Below are 12422 nucleotides of genomic sequence, written 5' to 3'. Positions count from 1 at the left end.
GATGCTGTTGCTGTTAAGGTTAACGCTCAAGTGAACTGCTTAGTGAGACCTTTATGCCTCTTTCACCATTGCTTGAGGTTGGTGCTGATGTGATGTTGATCCAAGATGAACATCAAGAGACTGGTGATGATGGTTTCCCGTGTTAACTTGCACTTTCAACTCATGTAACATTTAATGTTATGCTCAGGGTTATCGGATAAAACCAGCATGTTTAACAAGCTCAACTGGCCAATGTGAAAATTATCATTCAATACCTTATTTCCTTGCAACTTTATCTTCACTCAATCTGTTTTCACTTTCCTGTCTTTTCACTCTTCCTTTCATCCTCCTTCAACCTCCTTCATCTTTTCTGCATCTTTTTTTTCCTTCACCATTTTTGCCTTTTTTTCACTCACAATGCTTTTCATTTTTGTCTGTTTTTTTCGTATTTCCTTTGTTTTCTTGATTCAATATTCAATTCTTTAATTAGTTGCTCTAGTTGATTAATACCAATGATTAACCTGTTATCTTGCATTTTACTTAAACCAACACTTGTTGCTTTAAAGTCATTGGCTCAAAGTGTTTAACCAACTAATTAAACTCATCCAAATTGAATCACTCAGCAATTTATTGAAAGGTTAATGTAAATTTGAGTGGATTCATGTTGAACATTAAGTTTGTGTTCAGGCAACATGTTTACACACCTTTTTGTGTTACCTTTAAGATAATGTCCATTAACATAACATTATGCATTAGCAAGATATTTAATGGTAGCAACAGTTTGATTATTTGACTTGGAAAATTGTGAATTCTTTGCCTTTTGATTAACTGTTTAAACATGCTAATCATTTAAGACGATTGTTAGTTACCTAAATTACAACTGTCTTGATGTTAATCATTGAATAGTCAATAACCAAATCAGAAAAGTAACTCTTTTTTTACCCAAAAATTGTTTGCTTTATGATCTTTAGGCTCAGTTTTGAGACGCAATTTGGTTTCAATATGAAAAGAGTTATTGTTATAATTTAAACTGCCAATGATAATTGTAATTGTCATCTTTGTTTATCCGCTTCAATAGATAATTGATTCAACTTACAATGGTTATGAAATTCATGAATAACAAGATGAACCTGATGAATATGGATGATTACAGATTTATCAATGTATCAGTTACTAGAGTATAACAAGAAACAAAACATTATCAGAATCCCTTTATGGTTACCTTTTGAAGGCCATTTTTGCATAATTATTTAACTCTTTTTATTACCCGTTTTATGTTTGTATCTTTACCTGGATTCACTTGTGTTTGGTGTGCGTTCACCTCGCGATTTTACCATCAATCTTGACGTAATTGTTGAACCTTTTGTGTGTGTTGCTTGTTTACTGCTTATGCGTTGATGACACAGAAAACACTTGAAAAAAAGAGACAAAATGATATTACAATTTGAGCAAAATATTGCTTAAAAATAAGCAAATCAGTCGCATTGAAAACAATAAGGGCTTTGGTTAAAGCCATTGACATCAATACCAAGGTTTTTTTGTTTTCAACGTTAAACCTGCAACAAACAAGAAACATTGTATCATTGTTATAGATGCCATTATAATCAGTGATTATAATTGTATAATTAGTTAATTGATTGTGTGTAACAAGATCAACAAGCTTGGGAAGAGCTGAAGAGTAAGGTTAAAGTGAGAAAAAAAACGGCGACAATTTGAAGGGAAAAAAATAAATTTGTTTTACCAGAAAAGTTGAAATGTCCAGAAAGCTGAGAGAGAACCAGAAAAATGATAAGATAACCAAAGACCATAAGATAACCGGGGAATCTAAATGACGGTTAACCAGGAAAGCTAAGAGTTAACCCAAAAAAAGGAGAGATAAATTGATAGATCGAACCAGAAAAGCTTTTGTAAAATATGCTTTTTATCATTTTAATTTCAACTGATCATTGATTCAGTGATCATTGATTAACAGTTAATCAGTTTGAGTTTTATCTGTTGTCTAATTGCTATAAAAACATTGTAACAGTCAGGATTGACTTTTTGAGAAACAAAAAATGATAAAATCCAATTGATTTTTGGGTTCATTTTTTGCTCATTTTTTTTCGTATTTTTATCGTTCGCTTTGACGTCTTTTGACTGCTGTCTGAATTTGAAACATTATCAAAATTGCCAATCTTAATCTTGATCATTGCTATTCAAAAATGATTTAATAACATGATTATAACCTTGGAAAATTGAAAGATTTTAAATCCTTTTAATTGAGTTACAAGGCATAAGATTTATTACATTGGTTGCGTTGATTCTAGCCTTAAGATGAGACTTTTTTTTGCATCAAGTCCTTCAATGTTATTAACAAGATTTGAATAATCTTGTGAAGTATCTTTAACATTTGCTTAATCAGTTAATTGTATCTATTTGATCACCATTCGGTTTTTTTAACCTTTTTTCTGTTTCCTTTTTCACCTTTACTGCAATGGCTTGTTTCCGTTCTTGTTTCACAGGTAGAACCTCTTTTTTTGATTGAACACATTGGTAACATTAGATTAGCAGTTAATTGTTATGCTATCACATTGATAGACATTATTGGGTTGAAGAAACCTATTTAATCAGAGGTTCAAGACTTCATTTTCAACTGTAAAAGATGCTGACTGTTGATTGAAATTACAGCCAATATTATTTTAGACTATTTAGTCTGCCATTTGTTAGTTTTCCGTCGCTAATGCCAATTAATATTCCGATGCTAACTCTTTTTTTGTTGAACTTTTTGCTTGATTGTTTAGCTTTACCTATTTTTGCATTAGAGATGCTTTTAAATTAACTATTGATCATAGTCAAAATGCCAAAAGTAAATCGACTAAAATTGACCCAAGTCTTAGCCCAGATATCAATTCAATTCAATCTTTGGTTCAATTGTATTCCATGTCAATGATATCTGTTGTTAAACTTTGACCGTCTTCAAGTTGGTTGACAGAACGACTTGTTGATCATGGAAACTGGAACAATCGTATTTAGTTAATTTCCCAATCAGTTATTGAATTAAAACGATTGATTTGTCAGCAAATGTTTCCAGACTGAAATACACGTCCTTAGAGATTGAGTCAACAAAGTCAACACCAACAAGAAAAAGGTATATACTTGATAGCCAAAATTATACCAAACACTTATCACAACCATGATCATTGTAAAGCCAATAATTGCTAGCATTTACGGATAGTTGAAAATTATTGAAGTCAAAATATTGACGGATTATTTAACCAAAAAAAACAGTCTAAAAGAGAGGGACAAAAAAGAAGAGCTTTGTTGTATTAAAAAAGGAGTAAAAAGACAAAATCGCTAGACCTTGGAAACCTAAAACATTATAAGACGAAGAGAAACCCAGAGAAACAGCAAACAAACCTAAATTATATCAGATTCATTGTTACGGGATGATGTTTGGATGTACAATAATGATGATAAAAGTTATTTATAAACAAAAGAAAAATAAAAGTAAAAATTATTTTCAAATTAATAAAAAAACAGTTAAACAATGAGAAATGAAAAAAATATTAGAAAAATTACATGTGCTGATTAGAAACTTTTAATGCCAATAGATGGCTCTGACAAAGAGCCGCCTTCAAACCCAAAAGGTGCCGCCTTTAAAAGTTGTTTCCCTTCAAGTATTTTTGCCTCTCCTTTACTTTCCCCTATCTTCTTCTTAACCTTTCTTCTCTCTCTTTTCTTCTCACTTATTTTCTTCTTCTTTTGCTCTCTCTCTCTCTCTTCTTCTCTGTCGTTTGTCGTTATCTCGAATAGCGTATCATTATGAACTTTTATGTGACACCCTCTGAGCTCCGGTTCTCAGATGCTAGTCATGAGAGTAACATTGCTTTAACCAAGGTATCATTAAATCCGAGTAACCCTGTAAACTACCCTAGTCACCTTGTGCTTTATCCGAGGAATCATCATCATCCCCACCATCAAGATCAGCAACTTTACCAAGACCAGAAACTAGTTAAACAATCAACAAGTGAATTTACAAGTTACTGTTCAATTTGTTCATCTTCAACTGGAATAAACAGTTTATTTTATTCAATGTGTAAGGTTAAAAGTGGTTGCTCGCCTAAAGAGGCTACAAAAAATAATAATATCGTTAATAATAGCAATAATATTGCTAATAGCCACAATAATCCATCGCCAACGACGACAATCAACAACAATAATAATAATAACAACAACAACAGTAACATCAATGGTAATACCAACACCAACTGTAATAGTAACTCTAGTAATAACGTTAATAGCAATTTGAGTGTTTACAGCAATCATCCACAATCCCCAACAATAATTTCAACAACAAATCACAGTTATCACCATCAATTTAATAATTGGAAAAATTGTTCCAATCGTTTTGTTGGTTATTCCTATCCTGCAGCAGCAGCCGCAGCAGCTGCATCAGCGGCAGCGGCAGCAGCAAACTCTTATGGACGACCTTTACCTTGTCCATTTATCAGTTATTCACCCTCAGTGATTTACCTACCTGTATCTTATCCGGCTCATCCACCACCGGCACCAACTGTGACATTACAGTCTTCACCACCAATTCACCACCATCACCATCATCACCCTCAACCGCCGCCACTGCCTTTTCAACCTCCTTCATCCACTTCTTTATCACCAGCCTCTGATCCACCGCAACATACTCCATTTAATAACTCTTTGTCAACTGGCCTTGTAAATGTTGCTAATTCAAATTTACCAGCAATTACAACAGCGACTGTAGTCCCGTCAACTGGAACAATTAACTCTTGCTCGCCATTAACGAATCAAGTATCATCAGCATCACCATCACCTTCACCGACAATTACACCAAATAATAATAATAATATTAACAACAGTAATACTAATAACAGTAGTAATAATAATCCCTACAATCAAAGTACACTTTGTACTAATCCAATTTACTCTACTTTGATACCAAGTAATATTGTTACAATAAGCAACACAACCATCAATAATCACAGCCACAACAACAACACATTCACCAATAATACCAACACCATCAACACAATTATCAACAATAATAATTATATTAATGCAAATGTTACCAATTTCAACCACACCAACCATAATAATAATTTAATCAATACCAGTGATATTAAATTAATAACACCAAATGATCTGTCCCTATCATGTCCCATATTAGGAAAAAATAATGAAGCCTTCCAATTCCTATCCAAAGGAGCTCAAGTAATTGTCCGAATGCGAGGTCTTCCATACGATTGTACCGACCAGAAAGTGGTAAGTAATCACAATTACTGTAAATTACTGCAAAAACCAATTTACTAATTGTTTCATTTTCTCATTTCCCACAATCAAGATTGACTTCTTTGCTTCTGGTAAAAATGGATGTGAAGTTATGGATGGAACCGAAGGAGTTTTATTTGTCCGTCGAGGCGATGGTCGACCAACAGGCGATGCATTTGTACTCTTTGAATCAGAAGAGATGGCCATTAAAGCTTTGCATAAACACCGAGAAAGCATTGGTTCAAGGTACATTGAACTGTTTCGAAGCTCAACTGCCGAAGTTCAACAGGTAACAAACGACAAGAGCAATTAACTGTCAACCTTTCAACCTTACCTTGCCCATTTACCTCTAACCATTTTATCAAACGAGCAAAAAAAATATGATCTCAAGAATGTAGATTAGTGTCAGGTTGTGAGTAAAAAAGATAATATATATTTCTCATCTTCACCATCATCCAATAGATAGTGAGCAACTCCTCGGGTTTATGAAAAAAAAAGGTTGCCTGATCTGTCTTATTGATTTGTGGTTGTACCTTGAGAAACTTTGTTTATCGTATCTGCATTTTTGCACCAAAAAAGTAACTTGATTTTGCTTTTTAAAGTAAAAGTTATCTTCATCTCAACCGTATTAACATGATCAACAGGTAACTAACTCGCCATTGGAAACAGTATTACCTTAGGGCTTATACGCATCAATGTGACCTGAGTCTAGAAAAATGTATGCCCAGAAAGGAACCTCGAAAATAAGCAGAAGAAGAAAGAGCAAAGAGATGATCAAAAATAAAACAAAGTTGGCCCTTTAAGATGCTTGTCTAAGGTCATCATTTTTACCTGAACGACAATTAAGAAGTAGCCAATAACAAGAATTGACCAGAGGTCAAAATTGCTTCAACTCTCCCTTTTTAGGTTGCAACCTCTCTGTCCAAATATTTGTTTTCATTTCTATCTTCATCTCTCTTGCCATCTTCACCTCATCATCTCATCTAATCTTAACATTGAACAACTTTACCTACTTAACCTTAACATTTATCCTTCCTCAATGTTATATAATCATATCTACATAATTTAATTTAATTGTGTTAAGATGGCAACAGGCAAAAGTAGATCACAAAAAAAAGGTTGTTGAAATTGTAATAGAGAATCATGTTTCCTATTTCCGATTTCAAGACACATTTTGCTGGATTGATGGTTAATCATGATAGTAATTGATTTAAAGGTGCCATTTTCATCTCTTCACTTTCATTATCAACATTATCAAAACCATTCAGATTAATTGTTGACGAAGTAATCACTTTTTTTTGTATTACATTTCTTCTAGTCTCGTCCTTTCTCTCATTTTACTTTCTCAATGAACAGCAAAAACAATCATCATGTAGATGATGGTGAAGATGAAGAGGAAAATTATCTTAATCATAAAAAAATTGAAGTTGATTTGTTATCATTGAAAGGCTATCATCTTACCTCGATTGGCCTCTTAAGGCATTGCGATTAATTATATTTTCATGTTCATTTTTTGAATGTTATTTTGTTTCATTTCATCTTCTTCTTACTTCGCTATATCATCTCTGGTCAAGATTACTCTTCCATAGCATTGATGATGAAAATTATATTATTTTACCTTTTTTTGTTCATCTTCTGTTTGGTGTTAACTTGAGAAAAAATAATACAAAGATTTTTGCTTTTCATCATGGAAACGTTTTTGCTACCTTTCATCATTGAATCGTCAACGTCACGCAACACCGATTGTTACATGAACATTGTGAACATTTTTGACAATAATTTTCATCAACAGGTTAACAAAGGGAAGATATAACAAAGAAGATGAAAAGAGAAGAAGAAGATTGTGAGATGACAAAAAATTCAAAAATAAAAGGTAAAAATGATGACACAAAAAAAAGAGTTTCAAGAATGAAAAGTAATTGTAAGATGATAATGACAATGACGATGGTAAAGATGAAGAAGAAGAAGATGACAAAAAAAGATTTGAAACTTTTTCTTCTCTGAAACAGAGGAAAGAGTAAAGATGGCAAAGGAATGTATTTAATTGTTGCTAATGTGTACGTCCAAGACCTCACAGCAATCAATATTAATTGGTAAAAATTGCGATTGAAAAAGACCTCAACATTGACCTTTTCCTACCTTTTCACTTTGGTTAACATGTTTTTGCCTCTCTTACCCTCTTCAATGCGAATGAACCTTAACCGTTAACAAATGTTACTTGTAGCAGGTGAGTTGACCTTAACAGAAGGGTCAGTTTAAGGTCAATGGGAAAGGTTTCTTTTCCAATACGCAGTCTTTAACAAGATTATTTGTTTCAGCAAACATAAAGGTCACATTTTTCAATGACCTTTTTGTTTGAGCAACAAAAAAAACCAACAAGACTAATTATATGATTTACTTACTGTATGTCAATTGACACACACACACTCATTTTAACATATCACTTGTTAAATTGTAGACTAGCAAAAATTGAAAAGGTTGATTGGTTTCATTTTTGAGTAACTTTTTTTTCCCTCTTCAACCAATTATACCATTTTGATTGAACATTTTTGTCCACTTTAGGTTTACATTTTTCTCATTGTGCTCAATCAACATTTGCTGTTTAAACCACAGACAGCTCAAGATTAACCTTTTTTTGTCTTCACAATTGTTTTAATCTTGTCTGTCTCTTTGCTAATCAAATCTCTTGCGATTTCTCTGTGTGTGAAACACCTTTATTTTTCCACCTTGTATCCTTCATCAACTCTTTCCAACTCTAACTCACTCTCCTCTTAACCTTGTTTAACCATATTTTACTTGTTATTATTTACTAATTTTTTTTACTTGTTTTGATCAATTTACAGGTTCTTAATCGTGCAATGGACTTTCGTTCTTCCTGTGAAACCAATTCACTGAATTTACCGCAAATTCCGTTAATTCCTCATCAACTTCTTCCCTCTGGGTCAAGACGAGATTGTATTAGACTTCGAGGTTTACCTTATGAAGCTCAAGTTGAACAGATTCTTGAATTTCTTGGTGAATATGCCAATAACATTGTCTTCCGTGGAGTTCACATGGTTTATAATGCTCAGGTAAATAGTGATTAATCGTTTTTCCTGATTTCTTTAATTTAATTTTCCCTTTTCTCTATTTTCATCTCTTTAGGGTCAACCTTCTGGTGAAGCATTCATCCAAATGGACTCCGAACAATCGGCAGCTCAAGCCGCAACTCAACGTCACCATAAATACATGAGTTTTGGTAAAAAGCAAAGGTACATTGAAGTCTTTCAATGTTCAATTGATGACATGAATTTAGTTTTAACCGGAGGTGTTCCACTTCAACGGCATTTACAAACTACAGGTAAGCTTTCTTTAATTGTTTAAATTTGGACAAATCATATTTTCCCTTCCTATTCATCATTGGTAATTGTTCAACATTTGTCTCTAGTTTGTCTCACTCTTTAATAGGTTGAGTATAATAAATTATTATCATTATTCAGGTGAAATATTATCTATTGAATAAAAACATGATGTTATTGATAGTCGATAGTTTCATTGGTAAAGGTCTGATTCTTATGTGAGTTACTATGAATGAAGTGAACACATTAAGTGATGTTGATATAATCATCTCAAGTTATTTAGATAATGAAAAAACATTAAAAGCGTAACAATAGTTTTTCATTTTTGCCAATCGTCTTCAATTTACTCTTCTAATCATCACAGTTATAATTATGATAGTTAATTGTTACGCTTTTAATGGATCTAGAAAGTTAACAAAAGACTATTCTTATCAATATTGATTACAACTCAATTGATTTGTCGATACCTTTTTTATTTGTTAATTTTATCAACAATTTTCCTCTCTTTTCTTGCTCTTCACAATAAATACAATTTATCATTAATTATTACAATTTATTGCAAATTATTTTCATATTTTATCATGAAAATAGAGGATAACAATCAACTGTTCAATAGTTTGTGTGTTTTTTTCAATGAAATTGTCGATGAGTTTCAAATCTCATTCTCAATTTTTTGTGATTAATATTTTTTTAATTTCCTTATTGGCCTTGTTAACTATTTAATTTGATCATTAATATTAAATCAATTTCATTAGTTGAACCTTTTTTTTCCTTCTTTGCTCCTAAAGTTACAGAAGAAACAAAAGCAAAAATGATTTTCAGTATTTGATGAGTTGATTGTTGCGCGAAAAAAGTGTATTTAGGAAACGGAAATATTAACTAAAATGGTTTATTGCTGTTTATTGTTACAATTTGAGTGATGATTAAACACTTGTACAGATATTGTATTATCAATTGGGTAACAATTGAGTAAAGAAATGAGGTTATTATTATTAATAATCAACACTGGAGAAGCATTTAAAGTAAATGGTTGGAAAGGAAAACCAGAAACAAACCATTCTCTAATCAAATTTATGTCGAGACAATTAAATATCTGTCATGTTTATCATGATTAATAAATTGCAAACCATTCATTATGATGATCATCATCAATTCATTTTTCTCTTTGTTCTTTCACTCTTTCAATACACCCTTGATTCACATATCATCCTAATTACAATCAACATTTCTGAAAAAATTTTTCATTCCATTTAATCATTTTGTTATAATTGTTACTAATTATCTTGTCATCTCTTACAGGGACAATATTACCTTCACCATACCGTGCTTATCCATACCTTGGCGGTGGCCCAGTGCTACCCGCCGGTACTGTGACTGCAGCTACAGCGGCCTTAACCACAGGAGCCGCTGGAGTCCATCCAACCTCTTATTATCATCCAATAATCTATTGGCCTTATCCAAGTCCTCCTGTTTCACCGACAACATATTATACCCATTCGGGTCCCACCATGGTAAGAACCTGAGTGAGATCAAGAAATGAAAAGTATGACAAGAAAGCACAGAGACTCACTTCACACTCATCATACTCATTACATTGGCCAACATGCACCACACACATTACTCTGTCCACTATTATAAGGCAACTAATACATGCTGCAACTACACATATTCATGCAGACAGACATTGACACACACGCCTTCATCATTTTTAATAATATAATAATTATGTAACTTGATTCATCATAACACTTTGATAACAAGTATCTCTCTTCCTCCCTTTCACACTCACTCTCACTTCTCTTCTCTTCTCTTCTTTTCTTCTCTTGTTTTTTTTACTTTTATTATATACCATTTGTATAACTGGCAGTTATATTATTGATCCTTATTATTCCTCCTTCCAAATCTCCAGATGACCTCGGAATGTATCCAGATACCTAGGAATGGAGCCGGCGATGGTCTGGTAACCTTTCCACCTCGAGTTGAGGCCGAACGTGCAATTCAAGAGAAAAATCGAGCCAACATCGGTAACCGATGTATCGAGCTTTACCTGGCTTGACCAACCTGTTTCTCTCTCTCTATCTATTTCTCTATCTTTCTCTATCTCTCTCTCACTCTACCTCTCTATTACTCTTCCATCTATGATGATCAACCATGATGATCAAATATTATAATTAATTTAACCAACATAATATCCAACGAAAAACACCAAAATATCCATACATAAACATTCCGTCCATTTCTGGTGCTTTTGCAAAGAGCATTGACAATTTATAAATTTATTCCCTCTCTCTCTATCTCTCTCTCTTTTTTTCTCTCTTTGCCCACCTCAAATGATTAAATGACCTTAAAGTGTAACTTAAATTGTTCCCAAACAATTAATCAATCCAATTATTGAATTTTTGTCTCCTTTTTTTCTCTTCTTTTTGATTCATATCTTAAAAAGCAAAATAATGAAATTGAATCTTTCACATACAAAACCCATTGCAGAGCAACAAAAACAATTTCACACATAAAACACACACACACTCAAAAAACACATTGTAACTCTCATTTTCTGGTTTCATGTTACCAACAAGTGCCTATGCTAATATAATGCTTTAATAATAATAACCATTATTATATTAATTGAACCAAAACCTTTCTCTCAATTCAATTATTTCAATAAAATGACAAATTGATCCAATCATTGTATTCATTTTGACAAAAGTGAAACCAATCTCAAATCAAACAAAATGAACCAAAAGCACTGAATGCTTAAGATGAACACCCAATCAGCCAACAATTAAAGACAATAATTAACTAGATTTTAATGAAATATCAAAAAATCAAAGTCAAGAATCTGTAAGTCGACCAGAAACAAAAATGAGCAAAAACGTCAAATCATTCAACTTGCAATGTCTTCATTTAACAATGTTTAAATGTTTCCACCTTTTGTGATTCAGTTAATCATTACAATCAACTTAATGTGACAAATTTTAGTAACCATGTTGTAACGTTTAAAAATGTTAAAACAATAGAGTCTCAATTATTGGCCTTAAACAGCGTTGAACGGCAAACTAGTTATAATAATGGATTAGCTGAGGTTCAAACAGTGTTTCATATTATGTATTTAGTGTTAGTCTAAATCAGATGTGAACAGAAGTACAAAATGTTCAACTTACAAGGCTTACAAAACCGAGACCAGGTTATTATCTGGTTGACTGAACTTCATTAACTGCTTCCGGAATTGATAAATATTTCATATTATCACCATTATTATTGGCACATTATTATGTATTGCTAATCTTGGCGACGCTTCTTCACATTTACATCTACATATTTATACATTTCAATGTGTACCTTGATATGCTAACTTGATCATTGACATGTTAAAAGCGTTTACCTTTTTTTTCTTGCTTGTCTTGTACAAAGGTTATTAAACCATTTCTACAGTTTGCGACATTTTTTTGACACTTATGATTCCAATGTGCTAATCATCTTCAATTTTAAATGATTAACATTGACTTTTGTTTAACCTGCGTTTACTTGGTTAAGTTGCTTTCAATGGTTCGTTTGTCCAGCTAAATGTTTAGGTTTAATCATTTGTGATTAACAGATGATACAAGGAGACAGCAGTTAAGTGGGTTCATTGTAATAATTGTGATTGTCTGGTGTTAATGGTTGGACAGTGATTGGTTATGGTTTCCCTTGGATTCTGGAGATTACCAGAAATTTTTGCCTTTTCTTTCTCCTTCTTTTGGGTTGAAACAGTTTAGGTTGGGTCTTCTAGTGGAAATTAAATTGCTCTTGATTAGTGCCTTGAATTAAGATCATTGCTGCGTG

The 12422-nt window shown here is 32.5% G+C and overlaps 1 protein-coding gene and 1 long non-coding RNA gene across 5 annotated transcripts in view; one reads left to right on the top strand and one right to left on the bottom strand.

Annotated features, from left to right (window-relative positions):
• Positions 1–11236, top strand: part of fus (epithelial splicing regulatory protein fusilli) — a 31245-nt gene extending 20009 nt beyond the window's left edge. Inside the window, exons 6-11 of one of the 4 annotated variants that reach the window (XM_089269842.1) lie at positions 5162–5256; positions 5336–5551; positions 8106–8333; positions 8407–8602; positions 9900–10111; positions 10510–11236. In XM_089269842.1, coding sequence (XP_089125968.1) covers positions 5162–5256; positions 5336–5551; positions 8106–8333; positions 8407–8602; positions 9900–10111; positions 10510–10656 — 1094 coding nt within the window. In that variant the 3' untranslated portion in view covers positions 10657–11236. Of the gene's footprint in view, positions 1–3828; positions 5257–5335; positions 5552–8105; positions 8334–8406; positions 8603–9899; positions 10328–10467 lie in introns of those variants that run through there. The other 3 variants (XR_003082925.2, XM_015933416.3, XM_015933417.3) reach the window with 3 other exon arrangements.
• LOC149093164 (uncharacterized) lies at positions 2214–3539 on the bottom strand. The gene is made up of 2 exons (XR_016200275.1): positions 3376–3539; positions 2214–3247 (listed from the first exon to the last, which is right to left on the bottom strand). It is a non-coding gene; the product is annotated as an uncharacterized LOC149093164 (long non-coding RNA).
• Positions 11237–12422: the final 1186 nt, after the last annotated feature.

The sequence above is a fragment of the Tetranychus urticae genome, chromosome 3 (genome assembly GCF_039701765.1).
Source record: "Tetranychus urticae isolate SD_2017Ah chromosome 3, NJAU_TeUrti_SD_1.0, whole genome shotgun sequence".
NCBI classification, from domain to species: Eukaryota; Metazoa; Arthropoda; class Arachnida; order Trombidiformes; family Tetranychidae; genus Tetranychus; species Tetranychus urticae.
Note: the sequence above shows the minus strand (reverse complement) of the source record. Positions and strands in the feature narration are given on the sequence as shown.